This window comes from Nelumbo lutea, chromosome 3, assembly GCF_056320005.1.
Source record: "Nelumbo lutea isolate HS-2025 chromosome 3, American lotus-T2T, whole genome shotgun sequence".
Taxonomy (NCBI): Eukaryota; Viridiplantae; Streptophyta; class Magnoliopsida; order Proteales; family Nelumbonaceae; genus Nelumbo; species Nelumbo lutea.
The window spans coordinates 102527365-102544364 of NC_142686.1; the positions used below are offsets into that span (position 1 = coordinate 102527365).

The following is a 17000-nucleotide window of genomic DNA, read 5'->3' on the forward strand; positions in this document are numbered from 1 at the left end:
TAGAGAACCTGTCAACCACTATGAAGACGGAATCCATATTTCTTTGGGATTTTGGCAAGCCTAGCACAAAATCCATGGATAAGTCTTCCCAAATAGCAGTAGGAATGGGTAGAGGTATGTAGAGACCAGTATTTTGGGTTTGTCCCTTAGCTGTCTGACAAATATAACATCTACTCACAATAGTGGTCACATCCCTTCTTAATTTTGGCCAGTAGTATCGCCCCTTAACTGTTTCAATTGTTTTGTCCCTTCCCAGGTGTCCTGCTAATCCACCCCCATGCAAATCCCTAATGATCTTTCCGTAGAGGGAGGTGCAAGGGATGCACAATTGTTCCCCCTTCATAAGGAACCCATCATAAATGTAAAAATCATCTGCTGGCTGTCAATTCACACACTTCTCCCATACCTGTTGGAAGTCTTCATCTTGGGCGTATAGGTCCTTTAGGCACTCAAAACCCACAATCTCAATACTGAGGGTCTTGATGAGGGCTACACGTCTACTAAGGGCATCAACCACTTTATTTTGCTATTCAGCCTTATACACAATTTTGTAGGGGAATTTGTCAAGGAAAGCAGACCATCTGGCATGCAAATCACTTTTTAATTGTTTATGCCCACTGAGATACTTTAGGGCCTGGTGGTCAGTGTAAAGAACAAATTCTTTCGTAATTAAATAGTGTTCCCATGTTTTCAAGGCTCTCACCACAACATAGAACTCTTTGTCATAAGTGGACCACTTTCTTCTGGATTCACATAACTTTTCACTGAAGAAAAGCAATGGGTCTCTTTTTTTGGGACAATACAACCCCTATGCCAACTCCACTGGCGTCACATTCAACTTCAAATAATTTATCAAAATCTGTTAAAGCAAGGACAGGAGCAGTACATAACTTTTCTTTTATGAGAGCAAAACTTTGCTCTTGCTCTTCCCCCCATTGAAATTTTCCCTTTTCAAACATTCAGTGATGGGAGCTACAATACTGTTAAAATGTTTAATAAATCGCCTGTAGAAAGTTGCTAACCCATGGAAGCATCTTACATCTGTGACATTTGATGGGGTCGGCCACTCCCTAATGGCTTTCACCTTTTCTTCATCTACCTTAATTCCATCCTTGCCCACAATGAATCTCAGAAATAACAAATTATCACTCGTAAAAGTGCATTTCTTCAAATTAGCATATAATTTATTCTCCGTTAATGCATTTAGGACCTCCCTAATATGTCCAATGTGCTCAGTGATAGATTTGCTGTAAATTAAAATATCATCAAAATATACCACAACAAATTTACCGGTAAGGGACGCAGTACCTGGTTCATCAGCCTCATGAATGTGTTGGGTGCATTGGTTAGTCCAAAGGGCATGACTAACCATTCGAACATGCCATCTCTAGTCTTGAAGGTTGTCTTCCACTCATCTCCGAGGCGGATTCTGATATGATGGTAGCCACTCCTAAGATCAATTTTTGAGAAAACCATAGCTCCATTAAGCTATTCTAGCATGCCGTCCAGCCTAGGAATGGGGAATTTGTAGCCAATAGTAATTTTATTAACGGCCCTGTTGTCGACACACATCCTCGAACTTCCATCATTCTTTGGTGTTAGCAATGCTGGTACTGCACAAGGACTCATACTGACTTGAATGTGTCCTTTTTTCAACAATTCTTCTACATTTTCCTGTAAAATTTCATTCTCTTTAGGACTTATCCTGTAATGTGGGAGGTTAGGTAGACTAGCTCCAGGAACAAAAACAATATAATGTTGTATATCTCTCATGGGTGGGAGTTCATTTGGTAACTCCTCTGGAACTACATCATGGAACTCATCAAGTAGTCCCTGCACTTCCACTGGAATTTTATTCCCATCCAGGGTATCATTCATATCTTCTCCCTTTACTACCAACAAATGTACCTCGTGGATATCCTTATATTCTTTTACAAATTCAGCATGATGATGAGTAATAGTAAGGAAATTTTTCTCATTTGTTTTTGGGACCTTTGGAACATTCTTTTTAGCCATGGGTAACAAAGTGTAACGTATACCCTCTTTTTCAAGTCGGTAGGTATTCTTCCTACCCATGTGTCTTGCATCTGTATCAAATTGCCAATGCCTACCTAACAAAATATGGCAAGCATCTATATCTACAATATCACAATATATTTCATCATTATACTTACCAATAGAAAATGGTACCTTGCAGCGTTCCTCCACCTGTATGCCGCCTCCTTCCTTGATCCACTCAATTGTGTATGGGTTTGGATGTTTTTCAGGAAGTAGTTGTAATTTTTGTATTACATCCCTGCAAATGATATTTTCTTGACTGCCACTATCAATAATTAAATCAAATAATTTACCCTTAACAGTACATCTGGTACGGAACAATCTGTGCCTTTGTGAGATATCTTTATTTCTTTGGGACAACATTAATTTTCTCACAACACATGTATATTCTTCATGTTCGTATGGACCTTCTTCATTTTCCCCATTAGGTCCACAATATACTTCCTCCTCAACATCTTCCTCCTTCTCCGTCTCTATCATATTAACTGCCTTCCTTTTGGGACAGTCACTGGATCTATGCCCAACCTCATTACATTTAAAGCATTTAAAATGAGCAGGTTTTGAATAGGGATTTCTAGGTTTAGGAGGGTTGGAAGAGTTACCTCGAGTATTTCCCCCCGTGATGGCCTTATCGACGTTAGCTGTACTTGTCGGGTGAGAATGTTGTACTATCGGGGCTGATTTGTTCCTGTCGATAGTTGTCGGTCTGTTGTCGCTCCCGCTGTACCGGCGATAATTATCACTATGAGCCATTTCTTGGAACATTAATTCAGCTTTCAAGGCTAGGTCCCTTGCTTCCTGCACACTAAGAACCATTTGGACATCAATTTTATCTCTGATAGCCGGCCTCAAACTGCTCAGATAATGGGCTGTCTGCTGGTTATCACTTTCAGATAATTGATTTCTTTCAGCTAATCTTAAAAATTTAGATGTATATTCATTAACACTCTGGGAACCCTGCGCACACCATTGATATGATTCAAACATATACTGTTTATAATCTGGGGGTAAAAATCTACCTCTTATAAGCTATTTCATGCGCCTCCAGGTTCGAACAGGACCCCTTCCTTCCTTGATCCGAGTCTCCCTCATGCGTTCCCACCAAACAGATGCGCCTCCCTTTAACCAGAAAGCTACCAATTTTACCCTTCATTCTTCTGGTATCTCCATGTACTCGAAGAAATGATCGACTTCTGTGATCCAATCTAGAAGTCCCTCTATGCCAAGATCCCCACTAAAAGTAGGAATGTCTACTTTGAGTTTAAATTCATCATTATTCGGGTGAGGACTGAAATTACCTGGGTTGCGCCAATTCCTGCCATTTTTGCGGTTGTCGGGAATAACTGAAGCAGCACCGAACTCTAACTCGTCGTCACTGTCATCATCGAAAACTGGGTGCCGGGATGTAGTGTTGACGGGTGGTCTGTCGTGGTCGTCTCCTTCGATTGGTTGTGGATTTTCCCGGTTCCGTGGAACAACCTCCCGTAACAAGGCTCGCAGTTGTTCATCCATCTCTGCTAACTGTTGTTCGATGTTATGTGTGGCCGTGCGCTACTCTTCAATTGCTCTCCAAACAGTTGGGAACCCCTGATCTCTGTCACGGGGTGGGTTGTGACTGCTACCGTCTTGGTTGGCCATCTGACTGGACGAACTCCCTGCTCTTATACCACCTGACGCAGCATGGAAGCACTGAACCGGGCTGGCTATGCAAGCACAGGGTGAACACCAGTTTCTAGCGAAGCTAAACATAAATCTCTAGAGGAGAGAGAAAAGGTGGCAAAAAACTGAAGTGTCTATTAGCTTGGGAAATAACAATACTTATAATACATCTAAAAATTGTAGAATAACTAGGAAAGAAAAATTGTGATAGATCTCTAATCTGCTAGGATCCAACTCTTCTTGATCTTGATCTTTGTCTTGATAGGATCGAACACTCTTGGGCTTGATCTCCACCGTCCGATCTCCGTGGACGCATGAGTTATCCTGTCTTCTTGGAATTGCCTTGGATCTTGAACTTCCTTGAGTCTTAGATCTGGATGTATCTTGAATTCTTGAATTATCTTGGATTTTTGAATTCTTGAATTATTTATGGATATTGAATTCTTGAATTATGGGATAATCTTGAATTCTTGAATTATCCTTATCCTGCAAGCTCCCTAATCCTATGAACTGCCGCCCATATGGTGAGATGGGCCTCCATCACATGGCTCGATTGAACCTCATTTAAGAAGATGATGGAACTCCCCATAAACATCATCATCCTCCCTCTCAATTGTATTGGGTTCAAGATAACCATGGTTTGCAATTTTGATATCTATAGATGTTTATCATGCAGAATGGGATGTTTTCAAGAATATTTTGCTAACTTCATTGAGATATTTCGATTACATAAAGAAATTAGGGGAAATTACTAAAAATATGGAATTCGTTGGTGAAACTTAATGGATTATTACCAGTATAATTTCAAACTTAAGACTCAAAAAACAATAGAAAACAACTATATATGTCAAACAAGTGAAGATCAATATACTAAAATAGGTATCTCTTCCGGTCTCCGTTTTAGTTTTTTTTGGAAATCTTCTCTTTTGTATATTTCACTTTATATTTTGATGTGTCTTTTTCATACTACATGTTTTTATTAGATTGAAATCCTCTTTCTAGTTGTTCATATTTTTGTTTTTCTTTTTTGAATTATAGTGACTTAGTAAATAAATCACATTGAAAATAATAGGGCAGTCATCTTCTTATAGGAAAAAAAAGATTTCCAAAAATTTGACTTTTGATCATCAACGAAAAAGGATTGCTTTCATTCAAAGATGAAAGCATATACAACCAGTGGTTGTGGTTACAATCAAGGAAAACAAAGTGAGCATAGCCTCACCTCTCTCATCCCAAAACTAATTTTAACTTTTACATTTGTGCCCAAAACAATTGATGCCTGTTAACCCCTTGCTTTGACAAACCATCAACCAAGCAATTGGCCAATCTTTCTACCCATTGAATTTCAAGTTCATGTCCCTTGATGATATGCTAATTGTTTTTTACTATTTTAATGAAATATTAGAAAGAATTGGTGATATTCTAAAATTTCAGATCTTATGTTTTTAATTCATGAATGAAATTCAAAATATCGCTGATACATTAGCAATATATCATAGATATGAGGCAAAAAAGTTTCTAGGAATATTTCATATCACCCCAAGCACAATAGGGAGATTTCATAGGGATTGTGCAAAATCTAGTTGATATTCCAAACCATGAGCACATCCACCAACCTGCTGCTAACTGCATCCCCTTGTTACCACTCTCCTAAAAGTAGCTACAATAAATACATCACTCCCTATAAAGAAGAGACCACTTACAATTAAACTGCTTGCTTTTCTATTTTTGTTTGCAACCCTTTTCTATAATTATTTGTGTCCTTTCTAATATATTTCATTGATAAAGATCCAATAAATAAATATAATTGTTGGAATGTTAGTTTTATTTCTTATGTTTGTATTCTGCTGAGTTAGGGTCCATTTGGACTATTTAAAAAAGTGTTTTCTTTTATTCTTTATACTGCAATTTCAGTAGGGGCGTAAGGGTTCTTTCCCTTCTAATTATGGTCACCCTATATATATTAATATAACTGGCGCCGCCAATCATGTTTGTTGACTCCAAATCTCTCTCTTCTCTTCTCTCTTATCTCCTCTCTTCCTCTTCTCTTCTCCTTCCTCTCTTCTCCTCTATTCGACTATTAATATGGTATCAGAGCGGTTTTGCTAGGCCTCTGAGAAAATCGATCAAGTTTCAACCCACTACCTTCTTCAACTGAGATCAAAAGTATAGACCTATGATTGGTACAGATTTTTTTAGTATTTTTTTTTATCTTGGTCGTGTACTAAGAAGAAACCATATGAATCCAGACTGTTGAATGTCTTCTGAGAAGCTGTGAGGTTTGAAACTTTTTTTTATGAATCGTGTGATCCCATATCTGAGAATTCAGATATGTAGGTCGTGGATGACCTGATTTTTTACTTCTGGTGGTGTAACTATATTGGTTTATGACCCCTCCTAGCAGTCGATGTGTTTGGGTGGTCTGGAAGATGGTGGAGTGTGACTGCTAGGTCAGTTCAGCTCTGAGATCACCCTAAAATCTTGCCATTTTTGGACAATCTAAGCTGGTTTGTGCTCAGGTTTTGTCCAGACTCTAGTGTGTGCATGTGGTATTCATCCTTGGTGTGTTTCTAAGACTATTTTTTTGGTGATATGAGGGATCATAAGGTGTGTGTAAGGTCTAAAAGGTGTTTGAATAATGTCCTCTGAGAATTCTACAACTTTAAGACTTTCAGGAGGTCAAAATGGAATGAGTGGGGGGATGGATTTGAGTTTCACCATGGCTGTAATCCCCTTTGATGGACTAAATTATCTTGAATGGTCTAGGGGAATTAAACTTTATATTAATGCTAGAGGAAAAATTGGGTATATTAATGATAAAGTTAATGAACCAAAGACTGGTAGTGCTGAACATGATAGATGAGACCAAGAAAATAGTATGGTGATGTCATGGCTCTTGGCTTCCATGCTGCCACAAGTAAGGAGGACTTTTATGTGGCCTGAAACAACTTGTGAAATATGAGAACAAGCAAAATCTACCTAGTCAGAATAGAGACACTATGCAAAGATATATTAATTACAAGCTGAATCCTCCACTTGCAAGCAAGGGGAGAGGAGTCTCTCGGTGTATTATTCAGATCTGACATCAATTTGGAAGGAACTAGATCATTATCAAAATGTGAACTAGAAGTGTGATGATGATGCAAAGGCCTACAAATCACTTTCTCCCAACAACATGTGTTTGCTTTTCTTTTGGGGCTGAGTCCTACATATGAATCGATGAAATTACAAATCTTAGGAAGTAAGAATCTACCTTCAGTTCAAGAAGTTTATGCCCTAATTTAGTCTAAAGGGAGTAGAAGAAGTGTGATGAATTGTACAGAAGGGGAACTGATTGCACTAGCTGTCCGAGGGGGTACAAGTTCAAATGTTGGAGTTCTTTTAAAAATGGTGATTCATAGAAGAAAGTGGATGACAAAGACAAACTTCGGTGCACTCATTGTCAAAAGCCCAGGCACAACAGAGACACATGTTGGGATTTTCATGGCAAGCCTAAATGGGCTCAGGAATTGAGTAAGAAGTCTGATCCAAGTCACAAGCCAACCTAGTAGAGTCAGAAGAAATATAACTCAACAAATGTGGCATCTCAAGAGACTAGTACCATGGTACCCCAGGAGTGACGCTTTGGTTCTAACCCCAAGGAAGAGATCATCAACTCCTTTCATGACCACTTAGAATTATATGGTAGGACACTCCACTAGATGAATCCTAGCCCTACTCCTTCTACATCCTTTGCGTCTACATTAGGTAACACTACCACTGCTTTCCATGTGTCATCTCATACATTTGATTCCCCTTGGATAATTGACTCCAAAGCCTCAAATCACATGACTGGTAAGTCAAATTTATTTCAGGAATCTCCTCTCTGGGAGAGATAAGGTGAAACTGGCTGATGGGGCTTTTTCCACCATAGCCGACCAAGGAACAATCTCCCTTCCTCTTGGTCTTACCCTCTCTAATGTGTTGCATGCTCCTAAATTACCTATCAATTTACTTTCCATTAGCAGTATTACTCATTCCTTGAAATGTTCAGTGACCTTTCCTTCATGTGTGTTTTAGGATTTGACATTGAGGGAGACAATTGGTAGAGGAAGCATGGTGGATGAACTTTACGTGTTGGAGAATAAAGCTGGTCTTGTGGTTATAAAGTCCTTAAGTTCTTCTAGTGAGAGTCATGCCTACTTGTGGCATAATCTTCTTGCTTGAAGGGATGAGAGATCCATCCTATGGATGGCCGAACCCTACAGGAAGGTTGGGCGAAATTTCAAAAATTTCTCTCTCCCATATGGAAATTACATTCCCTATTTTAGAAAATTGCATTTTCAATGATCGTTCTTGAATCCAAAACTGGACCAAATCTTGAACCAAAAGAGGAGGAGAGGGATATACCTGATATGAAGTAGCAGTAACTCCCAGTGAAGGTGTTCACGTCCAAGGAGAATACCAAAACCCGCTTCCACCGAAGATGATGTAGTGTGTAATGGAGCAGGATCAGCAGGATGGCTCTTCAGCAAGAACCAGGATCCTTCAGCAAGAATTGAACAGGGGTTGGGGAGCACGACTTCAAATTGTTTCTTCAACTAAGAAACAATATCAAGAACCTTTCTTGATCAATTCCTCAAGAGGAGATCTAACTGGGTAGGGATGACAAGAATATGAGAGAATTCTGCAAGTTGCTGTGTTGTGTAACTGAGGAATTCGACTCCTTTATTTATAGCCTTCTCAGGATCAGCCTCCTAATCTAATTAGGAGAGAGTTCCTTAATCCAAATATGATATTTGGATCTGGATTCTTGAATGGATAAGACTTATCTTATCCTTCGGCTAATCCTAATTAGATTATAAATCCTATCTTGCGTCCTTTTAATTAACTAATTTAACCCCAATTCGAATTAGGCTTTAGGACCATTAATCTTATGTGCTCACTTAACCTCTTAACTTGCTGTCCAGTTGACTCTCTTTGTATGGCGTGAGACCTAAACATTGATTTACACATCAACCACATGGGTTCAGCCCAACCCTTGTTACAAGGCTTGGCTGAATTCACTGTAGGAGACAATGAACCCCTGAGTCCATCACCATGGGCTCTTAATGGGCCTAACATTTACACTAAATTGTCCTTGGGTCCAGCCACCTTATGAAAACCCTAGGACTGTGGGTAAATGCAAGATTAGCCCATCAGGCATTACCCTCAATGGTCTTACACTTAACCTCCTAGCCTATAATGATCAAACACTGTCCGACAAGAGAGGACCTCTCCCTCGGCTGCAAAGAACAATGTTGCACTCTCTACTCACATGGATCCCAGGAATTAAAACCTTTTGTAAACATTTTGAAACCATAATATATATAAGTATATCTCTATGTAAATATATTTTGCAAAAACAAATTTCAACGGTTGAAATCAACTGCCGGTAGTTTAGGTTTCCATCAGAGAGAGTGCATTACCCGATCATTCACTTTGTCCGACAAAGGGGCTGATCCTGTCACTATGATCACCCACTCAGATGAATTCTCGGACTGTCCCAACATACCTTGGTTTTGACCCTCTCTAAGGATCTCACTGATTGGCATATCAAAGACAACCCAATCCGACACCTAGTGCAGTACCATAATCGAGTCTAGGGGTCAGGTGTAACATTCCAGTTTTGTCCATCTGTTTCCAAGGTCTAGGGAAATACTGGAATCTGTTCCGGTTCAGGTTTCAAGAAAACCCACATTGCATGTACCTCAGGTCTCACATTGGCAGCTGAGACAAGCCACCCCAACCAACTTGGTGACACATCAGTGTCAGCCTTGGTAGGATAAATCTCCCCAGATCTATCCAACGACTATGAAGATTCTAAACTTACACGAGTCTTACAAGTGTCCAGTTTAAGGGTATTACACAGAAACACACCACGATGACATGAATCAATTATGTACTTTTATTCATTTACAAGAAATGTCAAAAGATACATCAATCTGATTAGAGATAAGGGCATAATTGTCTAACATTGGTCACCTTTCGTTTGAGTCTTTAAAACTTATGTTTCCTGAGTTGTTTAAGTCTTTGTCAATTAGTAAACTACAGTGTCATATATGTCAACTAAGCAAACATTGTAGAAATTTCTTTTCTTTAAGAAATAAATGATCTAAATTTCCTTTTCATATTGTCTATTCTGATGTTTGGAGCCCTATTTCTCTACCTACTGAGACTGGATATAAATATTTCATTACTTTGACTGATGACTACTCTAGATATACTTGGGTTTTTCCTATGAGATCTAGAGATGAAGTGCCAAAGATTGTGAAAGACTTTCAACGAATGGTTTTCACTCAATTTCAAATTGAAATTCACATTTTCCAGTTGGACAATGCAAAAGAGTACTTCCATAGTGATCTCACGGAGTTCTTTGCTTTGTGTGGATCCCTTCATCGAAGCTCTTGTGCTAGGACACCTTAACAAAATGGTGTTGCTAAAAGAAAAAATCATCATCTATTTGAAGTAGATCGTGGTTTATTACTTCATATGAATGTTCCAAAATGTTTTTGGATTGATGTTTTTATGTGTGTTACATATATCATCAATCGTATGCCACCTTGGCTACTAGAGTATAAGACCCCACATAAATTTTGGTTTCCTACAACCTTGTTGTCCCCCATTTTAATGCATGTCTTTGGGTGTCGTTGCTTCATTCATGGCTTGTTTCCTACTCATGGTAAGCTCGACCCCCATGCCACTCCTTGTATTTTTCTTGGGTTATCCATTATCTTAAAAGGGTTACCGTTGCTATGATCATTCTCCACGCAAGTACTATGTCTCCATGGACATATCATTCTTTGAGAGTCAACATTTCTTCTTCATTTCTCCTCAGGGGGAGAGTAGAGTTGAGGAGAAACACACTCAGGTTCAACTACCTCCTCTTCTTGACCCTTCTCCATTTCATGTCTTTCGTTGCCACCATAAGAGCCAACAAAGTTCAAGAGCCATGGAACCTAAAATTATGCAACCAATATCATTGGACTCTCCAGAGGTAGATCCTCCTCATCATCCAAATACAATTGTTCCCATTGATATGCCTGAACATCTTAACATTGATCCTCCTGTAGTTAATGATCTTGATGTTCCTATTGCTAAGAGAAAGGGTGCTAGATCTTATACTATTAATCATCTTATCTCTCACTTTGTGTCCTATGATCATATTTCACCTTCATACCGTGCGTTCCTTTCCTCTATTGATAATGTCTATGTTCCTAAAAATGTGGCAGAAGTTTTATCCAAACCTGAATGGATAGATGCAATGAAGGAAGAAATTAATGCCTTATGCAAAAATGACACCTGGGAGTTAGTGGATCTTCCTGAAGGGAAAGACCAGTGGGTTGAAAGTGGGTATTCATAGTAAAGTATACTGATGGTTCAGTAGAAAGGTACAAAGCTAGATTTGTGGTCAAAGGGTTTACACAAGTGTATGGAGTAGATTATGCAGAGACCTTTGCTCCAGTAGCCAAGATGAATTCGATAAGAATCCTTCTCTTACTCGCAACTAACATTGATTGGGAACTTCATCAGTTGGATATCAAGAATGCATTCTTGAATGGTGACCTAGAGGGGGAGGTCTACATGACTCAACCTCCATGTTTCTATGCCAATGGTAGTGAGAAGAAGGTGTGCAAGTTGAAAAAATCATTATATGGGTTGAAGCAATCACCTCAGGCCTGGTTTAGTAGGTTTCATTTAGTAGTACAGTAGATATGATTCAAACAGTGACAGTCAGATCATACTTTGTTTGTGAAGAAAGGTGAAGGGAAAATTGCAGCTTTATTTGTGTATGTTGATGACATAGTAATCACTAGAGACTGGAAGACTGAAATACAGAAGTTGAAGAAATTTCTAGCCACTCAATTTGAGGTGAAAGATCTAGGCCCCTTATGTTATTTCCTTGGAATTGAAGTTATCCGTTCAAAAAAGGGCATCTTTATTTCCTAAAGGAAATATGTACTAGATCTATTAGAGGATATAGGCAAATTGGGAGTGAAACCAATTGATTCACCCATTGAACCCAACCATCAGCTAGGAGACAATCAGGGGGAGTGTTTGAAAGATGTGAAGAAGTTCTATATTTTTCTATGATTAGACCTGATATTGCCTACATAGTGGGTGTCCTTAGTCAGTTCATGCATAACCCTAAGACAACTCACTTTGAAGCTACAAAAAGAATCCTTAGATACCTCAAGAAGTACATAGGAGCTGGTTTGCTTTTCTAGAAACATGGGCATTTGAAAGTGGGGGTATATACAGATGCTAATTGGGTAGGGGCAATCAATGACAGAAAATCTACCAATGGGTATTGTACATTTGTGGGAGGAAACCTAGTCAATTGGAGAAGTAAGAAGTAAAGTGTGGTGGCTAGATCCAGTGCTGAGGAAGAATACAGAGCCATGTCTCATAGAGTTGCTGAAATTATGTGGATAAAAAACTTGTTAGGAGAGTTGGGTTTTGCAGTTGATAAACCTATGTTACTCTACTGTGACAACAAAGCTGTTATCAATATTGTTGCTAACCCAATCCTCCATGATAAAACAAAACATATTTTAGTGGACAAGCATTTTATTAGAGAAAAACTTGTGAGTGGAGACGTGTGCACTCCTTATGTTAATTCAGAGGAATAACTTGCAGACAGACATCTTCACCAAGGGCGTTCATCATGTGCAGCATAATAATTTGTGTGACAAGTTGGGCATGATTGACATCCATGTCCCAACTTGAGGGGGAGTGTTGGAGTGTTAGTTTTATTTCTTATGTTTGTATTCTACGGAGTTAGGGTCCGTTTGGACTAGTTAAAACAGTTTTTTCTTTTGTTTTTATGCTATAACTTAAGTAGGGGCATAATGGTCCTTTCCCTTCTAATTATGGTCGCCCTATATATATTAATATAAACCGGGGCTGCCAGTCATGTTTGTTGACTCCAAATCTCTATCTTCTTTTCTCTCTTCTCTCCTCTCTTCCTCTTCCCTTCTCCTTCCTCTCTTCTCTTTTGTTCGGCTGTTAATAATAATCAAATAACGGTCAAAGGGCAATTTCAACATTTAATCATTATTTGACACTTACTGTATACCCCTTGATGCATTGTAATTCTTTAGACACTAGAACTTTTACCCCACCATTCCTGAGCTTCAAATTTCTAAGAAAAAAACTCCAGTTTTATTGGAGATCCATTTGGTCCTATTTTCAGTTTTAAAATCATCTTAGACCACAACCAACCTTCAAATATACTATGTATACCATAGAAATTTCTCCATACACAAACACCATAAGAAAGGAAAACTGCATAAGCTATATGATAAGTTCAAATTGAAATTGATAATAATAGTCAATGACTAGAAAGCAGCAGGACTATTGAATAATAGCAACAGTACCAGACAAAAACTTAATTCTAAGAACTCCTTTATTACGAGTCCAAGTGAGAAATAATTTCCATCGTTGTTTTTGGATGATACATAAATTTGAAGTTTCAAAATAGTGTTAAAGAAGATCACTGGTCACTGCAGGGCTGAACTACTGTATCATATCAACATTTAGAAACAAGTTCTACCATACTTACACAATAATGCCAGTCCTTATTTCATGTGAGCATCTCGTAATTGAGGTTTTTTGGCTCTAAACCCTAGTCTGATACGTGGCTTTATTTTATTGGCAAGCTTCAATCCTCCACGTTTGTGAAAGTTCTGCCACCAGTGTAACTTCTTCACATCCCCTTTACCATTATAGGCTTCTCCTAACCGTTTGATATTAGTCATTGATGGCTTGGATTTCTTTCGGTGCCAAATGTGCCTCAACAGTCCCTCTACAAGTGCATGGAGGTGCCCTTGTTGGACCTTACGTGGCATGTTCCTGGCTTTAGATCTTGTGAAATTCTCAGCTGCATGTTCTCCATATACCTCAGCCATCAGTTTCCCGTGATCTGCTGCTTCGCTAGAATGGTGTAAGATTTTTCCCAAGTGTTTCCAAAGAGAACCATGGTGCTTTTGTAATGACCTATGGCCTTTAACGAATTCATCACCATCATTGTCATGCTTGTTATGGTGGTGATGGTGATGGTGATGATGGTGATGGAAGATGATTGCAAGTTTGTTTTTCAATCTCCTCAGCCGTCCGATCTTTCTATCAGGGGGGCTATCTGAACATGATGATGACCTCTCAGCTGTGATATACCGTCTCCGCATGTGACAAGGAGGAGGAGAGTTCTCCTGGATGCCTTTTTCCCGGCTCAGATTCCTTCTCATCCTTGATGTGGGACCCACATGCCATGAGGGCGACCTTGCTGTGTGTTGCATTGGAATCCGTTGTGGTGGTGATGGATCATCTTCCCTTTCGCCAGTACTGGTGCTACTTTGCTGCTGGCTCGTCCAGCTGGAGAAAGAGTCTGATGTGGCCTCGTGTTGCCGTGGCAGGTTCCTTCTTTGTGGGGCCATCTGAGAAATCTTGTGGCTCCTCATTCTTGGTCTATCCAGTGGATCTTTAGCTTTACTGGGGCTGGGGCTTATTGCCATTTGATTTTGATGATCTCGCATAGTTGGACGACTGATAACCTCATGTGTCTGATCCTTTTTGCTACCTGATCTAGATCTGTCCATCATCTTCTGATTCAGCTTAGAGGACCTTCTCTCAATTTTCTCACTTCTTTGGTCTTTCTTGGGATGAGGATCCACCAGGTCTTCTAGCATAAGAGTGGAGCCTACAAAATGATGAGATGGCTTTAATGGCTTGGACGTGGTAATCTTCATCGTTTTATTTGTCGGCCGGTCTTTAATTTTACCGTGAGCGGGAAACCCAACCTTCTGACTTGGCAAGAGATGTTCCTCTTGAATGGGTTTGGAGCTCTGGCACACTTTCTGATCTTTCTGACTCAATATTATTTGACTAGATAACTCATTTCTCTGTGGATCAAGCTTTCTGGACTCACTTGCATTGGTCATAGTCACTACCATGTTTCTCCTATCCTTCTGACCCGTCACCTGGCTCAGTGAGTCATTTATCTTGAGAGCAATCTTGGGAGTCTGACTTAGTAACTGATCTGGTAGGGCGGTTTCCTTGTTCTTCCCTCCCATTTGGCTCAATCTGCGACTCTGGAAATCATTACATGCTGGAACCTGATTGCTTTCCTGATTCACTAACAGCTGATCTGTTAGAGTATTTTGCTTGGCCTTCCCATCCTTCTTACTTGTTAACTGATTCAGCACTTCAATTTTCTCTGCCACTGGGTTGCAAGACTGACTCATCTGACCAGTATGCAGAGTGGCATCCTTGTGCTTCAGACGCTTATGACTCATCCTCAGACTCGGCAGATAATTTCCATCTAGAACAGATTTGGTAGTCTGATTCATCACAAGATCTTGTTCAATAGGGCCACTTGTTTGAGTGGCCCCATCTTTCTTCTCTACTAACTGGTCCAAAATATCTTCATCATTGATCGAATTGACTGTCCTACAGGACTGATGACAGTGGGTTACATTCCGAGTCAACTCCTGATCACCTAGGATACAAGCTTCTAATCGCTGTATTGCAATGGCTACTTCATCTGCTAGGGAAATATTCTTCTCATCTTTCTTCCCATTCTTGTCTGAATGATTATACTGAGACTCTGATCTGACCCACATTGCGGGAGAGCCCATGGGATCAAGTATTGAGCTAACAGTGCTTAGATTACGCTGAATTTCACGAACTCTTTTCATCCTTGGCTTCTCACTCTTGTTCTCACATTTACTTGTCCTCTGTTTTGATTCCAAGTCCTTAACAGGCCCTCTGTCTCCCTGACTATGACGATCAAAATTGTGAAGATGGAGATGCTCATCTCGGGGTTTGTCCATTTTCTCAATGGCTCCATCTAAAACCTTCTTATCCTTGGTCGAATCCAGTCTCTTTAGCCTTCTTTTCTCGCAACCCTGGTATTGTTTGGACCTGTTTTCTGATGTGGTGGCACTGAATTTGAGTACTGGCAGTCCTGGAATGGTTGATAGAAGTGTCTGCTTGAACTCTGACTGATCAACTTGCAATGTTGCTGGATGACAATTCAGATCTTTGTTCCGGATACACATGGGAGAGGTTTCTGGTGTACCCATGACAGATTGTAGCTTTAGCTGGCCTTGAGATCTTTCAGGCTTTATTGCAACTGACTGCTGTGCCATTATCTGTTGCAGCAACATATCAAAATTAGATGATACTGTCATCAAGCAAGAATGGTCAAGCCTTGGGCCAGCATCAAGGTTGAAGCTTTCTAGGTTCAATGGATGACAATGGGACTCTGCTTCATGCAGGTTGGAGCCCGTTCAGTTGGTTTGAAAATGGGAGTGATGAATTCCATGGAAATTTACCTTGGAATGGGATTGCAAAACCTGTTCAGCAGCACCATCCAGTAGTTTCTTCAATAGAAGTCTTGCTTTCTCATCCAGCTGTTTACATAGAAAATACTCGTTTTAGATGTGCAAGTTTAATTTGATTACTACCAGCAGAATCCACATGGTCTTGACTAACCCACAAAATTTGCCTAGAAACTTGGCTAACCAGATGCTTGCTTAAGGACAGTTTGATTATTTTCTGACCTAAACGGCTAAACCCATTTCCAATTCTATTTGCTTTGCTAGATATGTAGCTAGCAAGAAAGGAAAAGAAAAAAATAATAATAAAACAGACCTGTAATATGTTTAAAAACTTACATTTATGGAGGATGCCTTTTGATCATCGTTTCCTTCAACTAGGAGAAGTCCATATAGTTTCTTCAAAGAGTGCAGATTTGACTGCACATCCCGAAGTTCAATCTCTCTTGATCCACGGCCTACAACAGATTATTGAAACTGAGTAAGAAGAAGAAAATGAAATTATTCCAATACAGAAAACAAGTCTTGATCATATATTTTGTTTATGACCCGATTGTGAGCCCCCTGATCATCAGCTCAATGAGCAAATGGGTACCCACTTCAAATCATTTTCACTCTCTCTGGTTAACCCCAATCTCAACTCCACAGACAAAATCATATTGTTGCAAAAGCCGGAAACAGATTGCACAATGCACAGAGAAATATATAAATAGAATACAGAACGTTCACCAGATAGTCAAACAACTTTTAAACCAAATTTATCTTCTTTATTTCTGTTATTATATGGCATCAGAGGCAATGGCATTCTCAACCATGGCCCCAATAAGATAGTGCTAACGAAGAACATGGAACCAATTCATTGCTTCAATCTTTCAATACTTGGTAATTTGGGGTATAACTTAATAACAAAAATCCTCACCTTGTCCC

General features: G+C 39.5%; 1 protein-coding gene across 1 annotated transcript; it reads right to left on the reverse strand.

Moving 5' to 3' along the window:
• Positions 1-13141: 13141 nt before the first annotated feature.
• Positions 13142-16085, reverse strand: KPL (kokopelli). The gene has a single exon (XM_088980884.1). It carries the CDS (start codon positions 15924-15926, stop codon positions 13317-13319), a length of 2610 nt encoding a protein of 869 aa, XP_088837010.1. The 5' UTR covers positions 15927-16085; the 3' UTR covers positions 13142-13316.
• Between the last annotated feature and the right edge of the window lie 915 nt (positions 16086-17000).

Coding starts and splice junctions, on each gene's coding strand:
- KPL (XM_088980884.1), bottom strand. CDS start 15,926: ATGACAGTATCATCTAATTTTGATATGTTGCTGCAACAGATAATGGCA.